Raw genomic sequence first — 13,445 nt, 5'->3', positions numbered from 1 at the left:
GGGGGGATGGGGTGGACGCCCCACCGATGAACGGGGTCATGGGAGGATAAGGGAGGGTGTTGCGGGTATCCGCGCCGAAGTAAACCCAGCTCAAATTTAGGCCGAAAATGGGTCACAGCGGATAAAAAATGACACATGTTCCTTTAGTCTTCGCGTTTAGCTGCATTTTTATTCGCACGGAGCCAAACGGACACAGCTGAAGAAATGGGTCGCCATGTTTGAGCTGACCTTATGTCTGGAGAGAAGAATCAGGTGGAGGATTTGCATTTGAGCGGGCCGCGGCGGACCGGTACTTCAAAAACCGGCAGGAAAATGGACGGTGGATGGTAAGTTTTCGTGGCGCTCGCGTAACACATCCTGAACTCGGATTCACTCGTGTGCCGATGTGTCCATGCTGAACTCGGATTCCGGACGCGCTTCTTTGATCCGAATTGGAGTGGAGCTCGACTTGCACATCATCAGAATTTATATAAGCGTACTACATCCACAGCAGAATTCATCGCTTTCCTTGATCGCCCAACCTTCTCCCTACCACGCGAGACAAGAGCACCACCGCTAGCGCTAGGTCACACAGAGGACAGAGCTCGCGTCCGCCGCCACGCCATGGCCGCGCCCACGCAGAGCAGCCCGCTCCGCCGATGGAAGCGTTTCTTCCGCGCCTTCGACTCTGTGGACGCCGCCATCAAGCCCTCCGACGCTGACCACTCACGCGACGAGCTCCGGCGCGCCAGGGTCGACATCGTGGAGCAGCTCTGCGACGCCGCGGACGACGACCAGGCGGAGCGCCTCTGCGGGATTCTCGACGACCACATGGCGGAGTCCCTGGAGACGCTGCGGCTGGTTCCGGTGATGCCAAGCGTGTTGGCCTCCACGGACCTCGGCAAGTCCGTCTGTGCGCTGCGCAGGCACGAGTCGGAGCGCGTCCGCGTCCTGGCCAGAGGCCTCGTGAGCGGGTGGAGGGCGTCGATGAAGGACGAGCTCGGCATGGTCAGAGACGCCCTGCACAAGCTTGACAACATCGACATGCCGCAGAACAAGGAGGTCGCCATCGATCAACAGCAACATGTCTCCGCCAATTCTGACATCGTCATGAAGACCGTGGGAATCAGCAAGAAGGCGTCCGATTCCGCCGCCGGGGACCGTGCTGGGCTCTGCTCGGAGGAGAAGTTGGCAGCCGCAAAACGCAAGTTCCACCAAGCTTACCAAGAAGCAGAGGACGCCAAACGGCGGCGCAGGACGCGGTTGGTGCAGGCGCCCAAGATGATGCAGCCAATCAGGAGGTGCACCAGCTCCATGGTAAAGAAGACCTTCGCAGTCAGGACGCAGCTTCACATGGCTTAGGGCTCTAGCTCAAACAGTTTCTGTATCCATCTTTTCGAACATGCAGTACTGCAGTTGTAAGTTGCACTGCTGCAATGCAGTTGCTTGCTTGCTTGCCTGTTCTGTACGTGATCGATGGAAATTGATGAACTGAAAGCGAGATTCGGTGTTACAAATCTGCTGAAATCTGCAAAAAAAGAAAATACTCTTCTTGTTGGGGAAGATGTGTTTGTGTCGGATTGTAATTCTGCACGTACCTAAGCAGTAAGCAATCAATAAAACATTCCCTGTTTACAATTTTGAGTTCTCATGTCCGTGTTCAGACTTGCAGTCCAGTTTGAATTCAATCAAAATTGACAAGACTCTCCTCTTATGGGACAGAGGGGGTACATATGTACGACAAACCAAGATATACAACAACAAAAAAGTAAAAAATAATCTGAGGTTTGCAAGTTGGATTGATTGCATAAGAAAATGTCACTGTTTGAACTGACGTGTATTAGGTTTTGCCTTCTTTAGTTTACACACCGAGGTATTTTGACTGAGAAAGGCTTGTGAGATCGTGGCATCCTTCATGTAGAGGAAATATTTACAGGTGTACAGGATTCCCCTTTTATACATGACGAAATGACATTACTGGCATTCAGAACCCTGATTCGGTTCTTATCTGCAGACCATGAGAGCCAGTTAACTCCATGGTCACCACTGATAAACAACGGCAGCGACCCCATGCTCCTCTCTCCATCCTTTCTATCCCCAAATGATGCAGTGTCCTACCATAATCTGGAATCCTACAAAATGACCAAAATACTTATTTGGACTTCTCTTCATCGACCTAACAAGTTTGTGGACAAAAATGTCTTTTTCTGGACCGCCGACTTGATGTCCCTGCTTGCATCCACTTGCAAACTTATCTGCATGCAGTGAAATTTACTCAAATTTCGAAAGTACTAGTTCTTTATACGTTAAATTGAAACAACTATGGACTTTATAATCAGAACAAGAATGGAACTGGTCCATTTAAAATGAAGTACTTTTTTGCGGAATAACTTTCGATGAAGAGAAGCCTCTCTCTCCTTCTCCCCCAGTGGCGCCGGAGTCAGGCTGGAGTGCCACCGGGGAAACCATCGCCGCAGTGATCATCTTCATCAACGTCGCCGTCTTCATCACCTTCCTCATTTTTTTCAGCGGTTCACTCCCTCGCAATCCGTTGTAATCCCCTAGTTGAACATGGTGTCCTACCGCTTTGTCTGATCTTTTTTTTTAACACGATACAATTGAATTAATCACATACACGAGCATACACTCACCCCCATCAACGCACACACGCACCCCTATGAGCACCTCCGAGAGACTGAGCCAGCATAGCATCTAGAGATTTTACAAAGTCATCATAGACGCCTCGCACTCGATGGGAATGTCTCCTCCCACTGAACGAACATCGCCGGAAGCCTGGAATAAATTCATGAATAATGCAAGCACCAATGTCATGTCTAGGACTTGAACCTTGACGGGCTAGGGATACCACAGTCCTGCTAACCATCCAACTATAGATTGATTCGCTATCGGATCTTATCTTAATATACATGGTTTCGAAATCTATTAGTAACTTTATTATTTGAACCGGAGCCTAAATATTTTGGAGCCGTGCAGAGAACTGCATGTTATCTCCCCTTCATTTTAAAATATAAGATGTATTATTATTTTTCAAAAGTTTTTTTCTTTGTCTGACCAAAATTATAGCAATATATATCAGCATTTACAATATTAAATAAATAAAACAGAGCTATTGACGATGTAAATGACAATGATTTGGTATTATAGACATTGATATGCTTCCTGTAAACTTTGGCCAAAGTTGTAGAAGTTCGACTTCTTAAACATTTGCAAGGTTGGAGCCGTCTTTCTGAGGAATAAACCTTATGTTTTGGAATGGAAGAGAAACATTATAGAAAAGGAAAACAAATTGTCACCCATTTTGAAGTTCGAGATTTAACATAAAATAATTATAACCGATTTTCCACGGAGCTCAAACCCAACTAATCCCAAAGGCCTGCTCTCTTCTCTGAACGGCAGGCGCAGTCGCGCAGTGCACCGCCTACATCGTCCCTCGCCTACGATCTGTGTCGTAGTGTAGAACTCAATGCTTCTGAAGCATAAACCGGACGTGGTAGGACACCAAGCTATGATTAAAGATGCAAACGATGATTGGGCAAAAATTTGTATTAGTACTACAGAAAATTTGTACTGAATTGTGGGGCCCTCCAGGTAAGGAGGATCACACTAAATTAGTACATATACATTTGCGCATGACAAGCGCAAATATATATGTCGTAGAATTACTTTGAGGGTTTCAAGTACATACTGAAAGACAATTTCAAAAATTTCTAGACTTAGCTGAGACATGTGAAATAGCTTTAGGACCCTGTAATATAGTTACGGTTATATTAATGTTTTCTTTTTTCTTCTTTTTTAAGAAAAAATAATTTATAATTTAAAGGTTTGATTACGTGACCTTTTCAGAATTTATCCTAATCAATTACATATGGTGTCCTACCGCTCTATCCTATCTTGTCTTAATATACATGATTTTAAAGTTTATTACTAACCTTATTATTTGAACCGAGGCCTGGATTTTTTTGAAGCCATGCGGAGAATAGCATGTTATCTCCCCTCCGTTTTAAAATATAAGATGTATTACTCTTTTAGTAGTTAAAGTTTCTTTGTTTGACTAAAATTATAGCAATGTATATCAGCATTTACAATATTAAATAAATAAAACAGAGCAATTGACAATTTAAATGGCAATGAGTTGGTATTATAAACATTGATATGTTTCCTATAAACTTTGGCCAAAATTGTAGCAGTTTTTTTTTCAAGAGTACGCCTAGGCGTACCATAGCTTTATAGAAGGCAGAATTTGAATTACAAGAAACTACATTCGCTGCGAACAACAAGCATAGCACAAACACTACACCCGAACAAGGGCAAAGACAAACAACACCGCGGAGCAAGCTACAATGCAAAGAGCCTATCCTAATCGAAACACAACACCGCGTCACGACCGACACTAGACACCTCCGAAGAACACCAACTTTCGCAGAACTTCACTTGTCGACGCACCATCCGCTCTTAATGCCTAAGAAGAAGTGGCAAGTGGGTGGCAGGACTCGATCCGGTCTAAGGAACACGCCGTCTTGGACACACCGGTGACGAACATACATAGCGCCGCAGAGGATCAAGGAGGATAGCGGCTAACACCGAAGGAGAGCGACGAGAAGCCAGCCATGTCTCCAGACACAATGCTCCCAACAGAGGAACGACGTTGAGGACCCGCCGTTGTGTCAATCCAACCGAATCAAGGCTTTCACCCGGAGACAGCCACAACTCCAAGCAAGCAAGGGACATGACAAACTTGCCTCGACGACGCCTCCAAGGAGGGTAATGACAGCCACGGATGCCATCGCCGCCGGCCCGACAAAAGTCAAGCAAGATTTTCATCCGCAAGTCTCACCTCACCACACCGCCTAGAATTGGGCAACGCCGTCCCAGAAGCTTCACACCGCCGCCACCGCAGCTCTTCGCCACCATAGATGCAACTCCAGAGGCCAACGTCCGGACGCACAGCAAGGAGAACACCGGCCACACCAACAAGACCCTGCCTGGACAAGGAACCGCAGCCGCCCCACACCTCCGGCAAGGTCCAAGAAGCCGCAACAGCCATCGCCCACTCCAAGGGACAGCCTTGCGACGCCCGAACCCGCAACTCCGCGAAGCCAAGCAGCACCACCAGGAGAGCACCACCGTTCCTCACACCGCACAGATGTGGCCGGCAGCGCGCTGCTCGCCAAGACTCCATCTTGGCCGAGCCTCCCAGCGCCGCCGGCACCAACCTGGCCGCGGACTCGCACTGCTGCCTCCAGAGACGTTGCAGCCTCCCAGCCGTGCCATCCCCTCGCTGCCGACGCCTGCCAAGCCCGCCGCTCCGCCAGACCTCATGCTGAGCTCCGGCCGCCACCCCAACTCCGGCCGGCGCAGATCTGGCCTGGCTGAATCCCGCCACGACGAGGAACGCCGTGCTGCCACCAGCCCGCGCGCTCCGCCGCATCGCACCAGCCCAGGCCAGCAACAACGCCTCCATCCACCGCCGCCACCTGCCTGCGCGCCCCGCCGGCCTCCGAGCTCCGCCGTCGATTGAAGAAGAGCCCCCCGCGGCCCTGCTCCAGGGTGGGCGAGGGAAGGTCCCGCCGCCGCCGGCACCGCGCGGGCTTTGCCCGGCGGCGGCGGCGGGAGGGGAGGTGGATGGGGGCTGGCTAGGGTTCGAGCGCCCGGGTCGCCCGCGGTGGGGCGACCAGTTGTAGAAGTTTGACCTCTTAAACTTTTGCAAAGTTGGAGCGGTCTTTTTGAAAAAAATATAAACCTCATATTTTGGAATGAAAGAAAAACATCATAGAAAAGGAAAACAAATGCGCCACCCAATTACATTTGAGATTTATAGCCTAAAATCATTATAACCGATTTTCCACAAAGCTCAAAATCCAACTAATCCCGAAGGCGTGTGCACTTCCTAGGCCGTCCCTCAGCTACGAGCTGTGTTGCAGGACACGATGCTATGATTAAAGATGCAAACGATAATTTGGCAACAAAATTAAGTTAGTACTAAAAAATTTGTATTGAATTGTGGGGCCCTCCAATAAAGAAGGATCCCTTAAAAAAATTAGCGTATGCTGCGTATTGCTGTGTGCACACGGTATTCTTTAGTAAAAGGCGAAAGAATAGTTCGCTTTGTGCCCGCTGCGCAGCTGCGTGCTCTCGATTGGATGGCCTGGCCCTCCTTATATACTGCTGTCTGGTAGCGCTGTGACCTCGAAGTAGCGGTGTGGGACTATTCTCTCTGCGAAGCGAGAGCTCCGCGCAGCCGCGAGCAGGTGCGAAAGGCCGAGGCCTTCACGGACGGGGGCAACCCAGTAGGCTTCTGGGCCGGGTGATACTACACGGGAGCAAATGCCAAGGCCGCATACTTACAAAAAGATACCCTAAAAAAAGCATACTTACAAATTACAAAAAGATAAAAAACACAAACCCGTGTTGTTATCTCTCACTCGTTTTGATTCTAAAAATAAGTTAAAAAAATCTCCCGCTCAATCTCTCCTCGATCGGACGACCCACTGGTCAGATGAAATGCAACATTGGAAAGAATTGGCCTACGGAAAAACGGGTGTTTTCTCTACGAAAAACCAACCGAGTTCTCTATGCCCAACCGGTAGGACCTTTGCTCGCCCTCTCACTTTTCGCTCTTCCTCTCCTCCAAACCGGGTAGATAAGGGAATTTCAAGTAAAGAGAAAAAGAAGATAGCAACACTCAAAAACAATTGGGCTTGCCCGATAACAATTAAGTCCGCGAAAGAGAACAACAACCCAAATCTTCGTGTTTTATCCAAGGGGATAAAATTCAAATGATGATGGATTAAAATCAGTCAAGTGAAAAAAATAACAATTCATTTTTATGTACATCTCTCTCTCTCTCTCTCATGTGTAGCAATGCTGGAATGTCATTTTCTAGTGGGATGAGTATATTTTTTGTCCCTCAACTCCAAAACTACCAAAACTTAGTCCCTCGACTATCAAAACCAGATAACTTTAGTCCCTCAAGCGGTTTGCATCCAACATGGACAGTGTGTCGGTGAATAGTAAATTCAGAAAAAAAAAAGCAAACGGATTCAAAAAATCTGAAATTTTGTGGGATCAAAAAATACTCGTGTGCGAAAGACGCATGCAGAATTTCATGGTATTTCGACATTCGAGGACCTCATGACTAAGAAAAAACAGTAATTTTGTATGTTGGTGAACAGTAAAATCAAACAATTTGCAAAAAAATGTTTAAAAAATATGTAATTACTTGCAAGTTTTCACGATCGAATGACATCCGAGTAGCTCTAGCCAAAAAAAATAAAAATAGTGCACTTTTTCAAAAGTTTTTTTCCGAATCAAATTTTGTTTCTTTTACCATGAGCTCCTTCAATGTCCAAACACCACGAAAATTTGCACGCACCTTGCGCACTCAAGCATCTTGAATGCGAAAAAAAAATCATATTTTTTAATTTTCTTGCTATTTTTTTGAATTTAGTGTTCATCGACATATAAATTTATTGTTTTTTCTTTGTCACGAGGTCCTGAAATGTTCAAACAGCACGAAACTTTGCACACACCTTGTGTACCCGACTATCTTAGATCCCACAAAATTTCAGATTTTTTTTGGCTATTTTGTTCGAATTTACTAATCACCAACGCACTGTTCACGTTGGACGGAAACTGTTCAGTGTGTAAAAGTTGAGAGACTAAGTTTTAGTGGTTTTGAAGTTGCGAGGCGATTTCTAAACTTTCAGAAGAGTTGAGGTTTGGAAAATATACTTATCCCTTTTCTAATCGCCACTATTGTGATATTTTGAAACTCTGAGAATGCAGTATTGCAGAATTGATAGCACAGTAATATTCTCATTTACAACTCCATTGGAGCTCAAGTTTTCTTCATTTTTCAAGCATGCTTAGAGCATCTCTAGCAGACCCCGCAAAATTCCAACCCGCAAAAGTCTTTTGCAATTCGTGAAAAAGTGTATATGCAGGCTGGCGCGGGCGAGGTCAGACTCAGACCCCGCAAAAGAGGATATTCGTCGAATATGCTCTTTTACGAGTCGGCTACACGGGGTCTGCTCGGGCACTGCCGCGTCGACCCGCAAACCGAAGACGCACAATTATCAAATTTGACATCGGTTTCGACAAATAAGTTCAAATTCAAACAACATAACACAATTCACGCAGAAATAAAGCCTTCAGTTTTGTAGGACAACCCCAAAAGAGGATCTTGCAAAAGTGACGACCACGTCCGGCATCATCTTTGTCGATCTTCGCTTCACGCCATCGAGTCCATGAAGTTCATCGGAACCACCGAATCCCCCTCCGGCGCTTGTTCCAACTCCCGCAGCGAAATCATCGACATTGGTACCATATGGAGCAGAGAAAACATCTCCGGCACTGTAACACGCACTGCCGAAGCAACCATTCTCCTCTTCAAGAATTCTATGCTTGCCATATCATGCCATTCTTTGATGAGGTCGTCCATGTCATTACGGTTCATTGTCATGATCTTGTTCTCTTCGACGAGCAACTTGGACATGACTTTGTTTTCAGCGGCACGTACTCTTCTCTCCTCAATGGTCGCTTTGCGCATCCCCTCTTCCTTGAGCAATTGCCATTTTTCTTGCTTCTCCCTTGCCTTCTTCTCGGCCAACTCTTTCTTGATCTCCAACGACTTGAACAATATCAACTCATTTGATTGCACTATGACATCAATCTTCTCCCTCAAGCTCGATGCTTCGTGATCTCTCTTCATCTTCTCCTTAGTCTTCTTGTCGCAGTGGTGCCTTGGGCGACGACGGGGCCAATATGGCCGGCGACGAGATGCGCCCGAGGGGATTAAGAGTGCGCGACCTTGACGTTGACGGGGGACAACAGAGAGTCATCCATGGCGGCGAAGGACGGACGGGGAAGGTGCACTGGAGCGTGAGGTGGCGGGGCAATGATGGCGGAGGGTGGAGGGAGCGGAAACGGCCGCGCGGAAATGTCCCTCCCGCCAAATCTCGCTGCGGATAGGGGCCGAGCTCAGGTCGTCCTCCCACCCCGTGAATCTAGAGGTCGGGAGAGATCTTTTGCCGCGCCCCGCAAAAAAAATTACGGGTCGGACGCGTATGCGGTGTCTGATCGGGCAGGTTTTCCCGCGCCTACCTGTATTTTGGCGGTTATTTTACGGATCGGGGCAGGATGCAGGTCTGCTAGAGATGCTCTTACAAGGTGTGTTCGTCCCTGGCAGTAAATTCGTCAATATACATTACAAAATATGAAATATGTATATGGCAACCGTGTGGCAGATTGCGAAACTGCCACACGCATCCAGCGCCGTTAGTTCCCTCTCGATCTCCTTCCTTTCCCGCACGACCTCCCGATTTCTTTCCTTTCCCACATGACTCCCGATCTCCTTCCTTTTCTGCACGTCCTTCCCCACCGACCTCCCCTGATTTCCTTCCTAACTTTCGTAATCGTCAATTATGGCCCCACGCGCCTTCCTGATTTTTGGCAAAAATAATGCTTGGACTAGGATTTGATCTCTGGTTTGCAGGTAATCAACAAAGGGAGCTTACCACCTCACCTATGACACTCCTTGTTGAACAAGCTAAGGGAAATACTATTTTTGACATGTTTTGCCTTTAATATGTTAGCACTGAAAAACTTTTTGTTTCAAGCATCGTGGTAACTTTGATCATTGGGAATAAATTTGTTGAACCCGTCCCCCGGTAATTTCTGTAAATAGCACGATAACATTCACGCCATTGACCTGATAATTTAGATACAAACGTCGTGGTAACTTTAACCATTGGGGAAGACAAATGTGAAAAGATATCCGATAATTTGTGTGTAAATAGATGGTAATATACGCAGCGCACATTTGATAACTAAGGTAGAAACACCATGGTAACTTTGACCGTAGGGAATTTTTTTTGAAAAGATACTCCGGTATCTTCTGTGTAAATAGCACGGTAGTATACCTCCCTCCCCTGGCATTTTTATGTCTATATAGCATGAAAACATATGCACTGCGATTACTAAACACCATGATAAGTTTTTGACCCATGGGGGAGGGGGGATTTGTTGCTGAAACATACCTCTGATAAATTTTGTGTAAATAGCATGATATTTTAAGCACTACGGGCTTGATAGGTTACCTAGAATCACCATGATAACTTTTTGTTCCGGGAAAAAGTTGTTCAAAACATCTTCAATAATTTTTGTGTAAATAACATGATAATATAAGCACCGCATAACCGATTACTTGCAATATAAACATGATGGTAACTTTTTTACCAAAGGAAAATAAGTTGTTAAAAACATACACTCACCTCGCGCGTGGGCCTCTTGGATGAACACAACACATGACGTGCCACGGGAAAGTCACATAATGTTTAATGTCATGAGGGACACACGTGCTATAGGCGTGATAAGTTACGCAAAAACATTGTGGTAATTTTTGACCTATGAAAAAAGCTATCGAAACACACCCAGGTTTTTAGGTGCAAGTATCATGATAATATACGAACTGTAGACCCGGTAACTCATGTACAATCCCCCATGGTAACTTTGCCCGGGGGGAGGTTGATGTACATATACCCTGATAACTTATGTGTAAGTACCATTGTATTTTACACATCGAAGACCTTATAACTTGTGTACAAAACACAGTGGTAACTTTGAAGGGGTGTGGTTGTTGAAGCATAGTACCTGATACGTTCTATGTAAATAGCACGGTAAGTTATGCAACATAGGCCTGATAACTTGCATACGAATACCATGGTAACTTTGTCCCGACGAGAAATCATGTGGTAGACGCGAAGAAGTGGCAGTTTTCTCGGGGGTGGGCGCCCGAGATGTGCAGGAGAAGCAGATTTCTCGGGCGAGTCTGTGGGGTCGTTTGGGAGAAGGCGAGGTCAAAGGACGAGGGATCGTGTGGTACTTTAAAATGAAAGAAGTAGATGTGTGGCAGTTTTGCTTATATGGCACACGTGTGCCAAATATCACAGTCCTACAAAATAAACAGTTTTGCTAAACATCAGGTGCCCGAAAATTTTGGTGGCATCAGCCACAATTTTGCACGGCGCAGCGCGAGGTTGAAGGCGGGGACAACGTGAGGAGTGCCAGCAACGAGCGACATCACGGCGAGGCCGAGTTCTGTACGAGCGGGAGCTGACGATAATCGGCGGGAGCGAGTTAGAAGTAGAAACTTAACTAGGGGGGTACGGGGGTCGCTGGAATTGTTTGTCGGGGCGGGGTTTAGAGTGATGGCCGGAGTGGCGGCCAGCACGGCGGTGGGGAAGGTAGAGGGGAAGGTGCGGCGGCGCTAGCCACTGGCTGCGGGGATGGAGGCCGGTGGTTAAGCCTGGGTTGGCCGGCGACTATGCAAAGGTTGAAGATGAACAACACTTGATCCGTTTCCAACCGTTGGATGAAGATCTAACCCCCTCTGGATGGAAGCTACTGATGCAAGTTCTATTTTGACAGTCCCAAAAATAAATCATCTTTGTACATTGGTCGAGCACGCATCCTATGCGGCTGCAGCTGGGACGTCGACGGTGCCAGCAAACCATGGGCATTGGAGCGCCATGGCCGCTGGAAGACGCTCGCCGGGGTCGCACGTGAGGAGCCCCTCTAAAACCTTGAAGCCGTTTGGCGACGGGCGCTCCTCGGGGAACAGCTCACGAAGCCAGCTGCCGCCTCGGCGGGCCAGCAGCTTCTGCCCCGCGGCGACGAGCGGCGTGGATGCCATACACGTGCTGCCGAGCACGCGGTAGATTCTCAGGAGCTGGTCGGTCGCGCTGTGGCCAGGGAACAATGGCTCGCCGGTGAGCAGCTCCGCCATGACGCAGCCGAGCGACCAGGCGCCCATGAGCTCATAGTAGTCGCGCTCGCCATGGAAATGGCCAGCCCGAGATCACATATCTTCACCACGCCCTCGCCGCCGACAAGGATGTTCCCGGGCTTGATGTCCCGGTGGACGATGCCCCGCTCGTGCATCCTCCCGGCGCCGCTGAGAAGCTGCCGCATGACGCAGCGGGTCTCCTTCTCCACGAACGGTTGGCGGCGACCACGCAGGACGTGACAGAGGCTCGGGCCGACGTGCTCCAGGACGAGGCTGCACGATGCCGCGCAAGCCGACGACGGAGGGGTGGCCGCGGCACGCCCCGAGGTAGCACGCCTCCGGCAGCAGGTCACGGTGGAGCGTGCTGGCACGGCGCCTCCTCTTGCCGCTGCCGTCGTCGGGCGAGCGGATGAGGCATTTGCCTCTTGACGACGACGCCGAAGCCGCTATAGTAGATCTTTAAAACTTAAATATAGTAGATCTTTAAATTTCAAAATATAGTACATGCAACGAAATTTACTCAAATTTCAAAATATAGTAGATCTTTAAAACTTAAATAGAAACAACTATAAAGTTTATAATCAGAACAAGGATGAAGGTGGAAAAATCTATGGTTCCATCTAAAAACTAAGAAGGTAGTTTATCCCTCAAGTTTGTGAAAGCCAAAAGTGGTAAATCAAAGGACTCGAAGGCCAGCCATAACAAATACTGAGGTAAATCTTAACAATATCATCCACAAACAGTTTATAACGCCCAATATGTGTCCCTATCCTTAAGAAACTTGGAAGTACTGCCAAGGATAGAAGCGCATATCAGAGATGCTTCGCAGGATGGTTATCATTACAACATACCATGTACTGAATAGATGATAATACCAGGTAAATGCTTACACTTGCCACAAGCTACAACATGAATATCTCAATACATCAATACATAGCAATCATCATACAGAAGAACATGATCCGGCTACAGATGAAATCAAACGAAAAAAGAACGGCGGCCTGGGCTGCCAACTAGGAACCCATCCTATGATCATTGAAGAAGAAGAATTCCAAATAGAACAAGCGTCGCTCTCACGTCAAAGCATCTCTTTACCTGTACCTGCACCTGTTGTTGTTGTAATTTGTGAGCCACTAGGACTCAGCAATCTCATTACCATGGGTATCAAAACTAGCAAAGCTTAATGGGTGTGGAATGGTTAAGTGGTGAGGTTGCAGAAAGCACTAAGCATTTGTATGTGGCTAACTTACAAGTACAATAATAAGAAGAGTAAACTACGCATAAACGAATGTGAACTAGCAATTTTCAAGAAATGATCCTGAACACCTACTTACGAGTCATGTCATAACCCCACCGTGTTCTCCTCCCGAACTCCCTCGAAAAGAGACGATCAGGTTACACACACGGTTGGTGTATTTTAGTTGAGTTTAGTGTCAAGTTCTCTACAGTCGTATATTATAAATTTCCAAGTTGCCACATAACTGTGGGCATGGCTTTCCGAAAGATTTAACCTCGCAGGGGTGCTCCAACTCGTCCATCATAAATTACCACAAGCTGCGTTGAAAGACCTCAACCTCGGGATAGCCCGAAGTATACTCGGAATCCCGATGCACAAGACATTCGACTAAGGTAAAACAAAACCAACAAGATCTCCCGACGT

General features: G+C 47.3%; 1 protein-coding gene, 1 non-coding gene and 1 pseudogene across 2 annotated transcripts; 1 reads left to right on the top strand and 2 right to left on the bottom strand.

Annotated features, from left to right (window-relative positions):
• Positions 1 to 383: 383 nt before the first annotated feature.
• LOC147960843 (uncharacterized) lies at positions 384 to 1,397 on the top strand. Its single transcript, XM_087537392.1, has one exon. The coding sequence runs from the start codon at positions 604 to 606 to the stop codon at positions 1,339 to 1,341; it is 738 nt and encodes a 245-aa protein (XP_087393518.1). The 5' UTR covers positions 384 to 603; the 3' UTR covers positions 1,342 to 1,397.
• Positions 1,398 to 6,005: 4,608 nt separating this feature from the next.
• Positions 6,006 to 6,124, bottom strand: LOC147960842 (U5 spliceosomal RNA). The gene has a single exon (XR_015612446.1). It is a non-coding gene; the product is annotated as a U5 spliceosomal RNA (small nuclear RNA).
• Positions 6,125 to 11,470: 5,346 nt separating this feature from the next.
• Positions 11,471 to 12,944, bottom strand: LOC147960841 (putative cyclin-dependent kinase F-2; annotated as a pseudogene).
• Positions 12,945 to 13,445: the final 501 nt, after the last annotated feature.

The sequence above is a fragment of the Triticum urartu genome, chromosome 7A, assembly GCF_056163025.1.
Source record: "Triticum urartu cultivar PI428250 chromosome 7A, HENAU_Tu73, whole genome shotgun sequence".
Taxonomy (NCBI): Eukaryota; Viridiplantae; Streptophyta; class Magnoliopsida; order Poales; family Poaceae; genus Triticum; species Triticum urartu.
This window is presented reverse-complemented; position numbering and strand designations above follow the sequence as displayed.

What these genes read in the sequence shown, in the direction of transcription:
- LOC147960843 (XM_087537392.1), top strand. Translation starts at nt 604, where the DNA reads ATGGCCGCGCCCACGCAGAGCAGCCCGCTCCGCCGATGGAAGCGTTTC.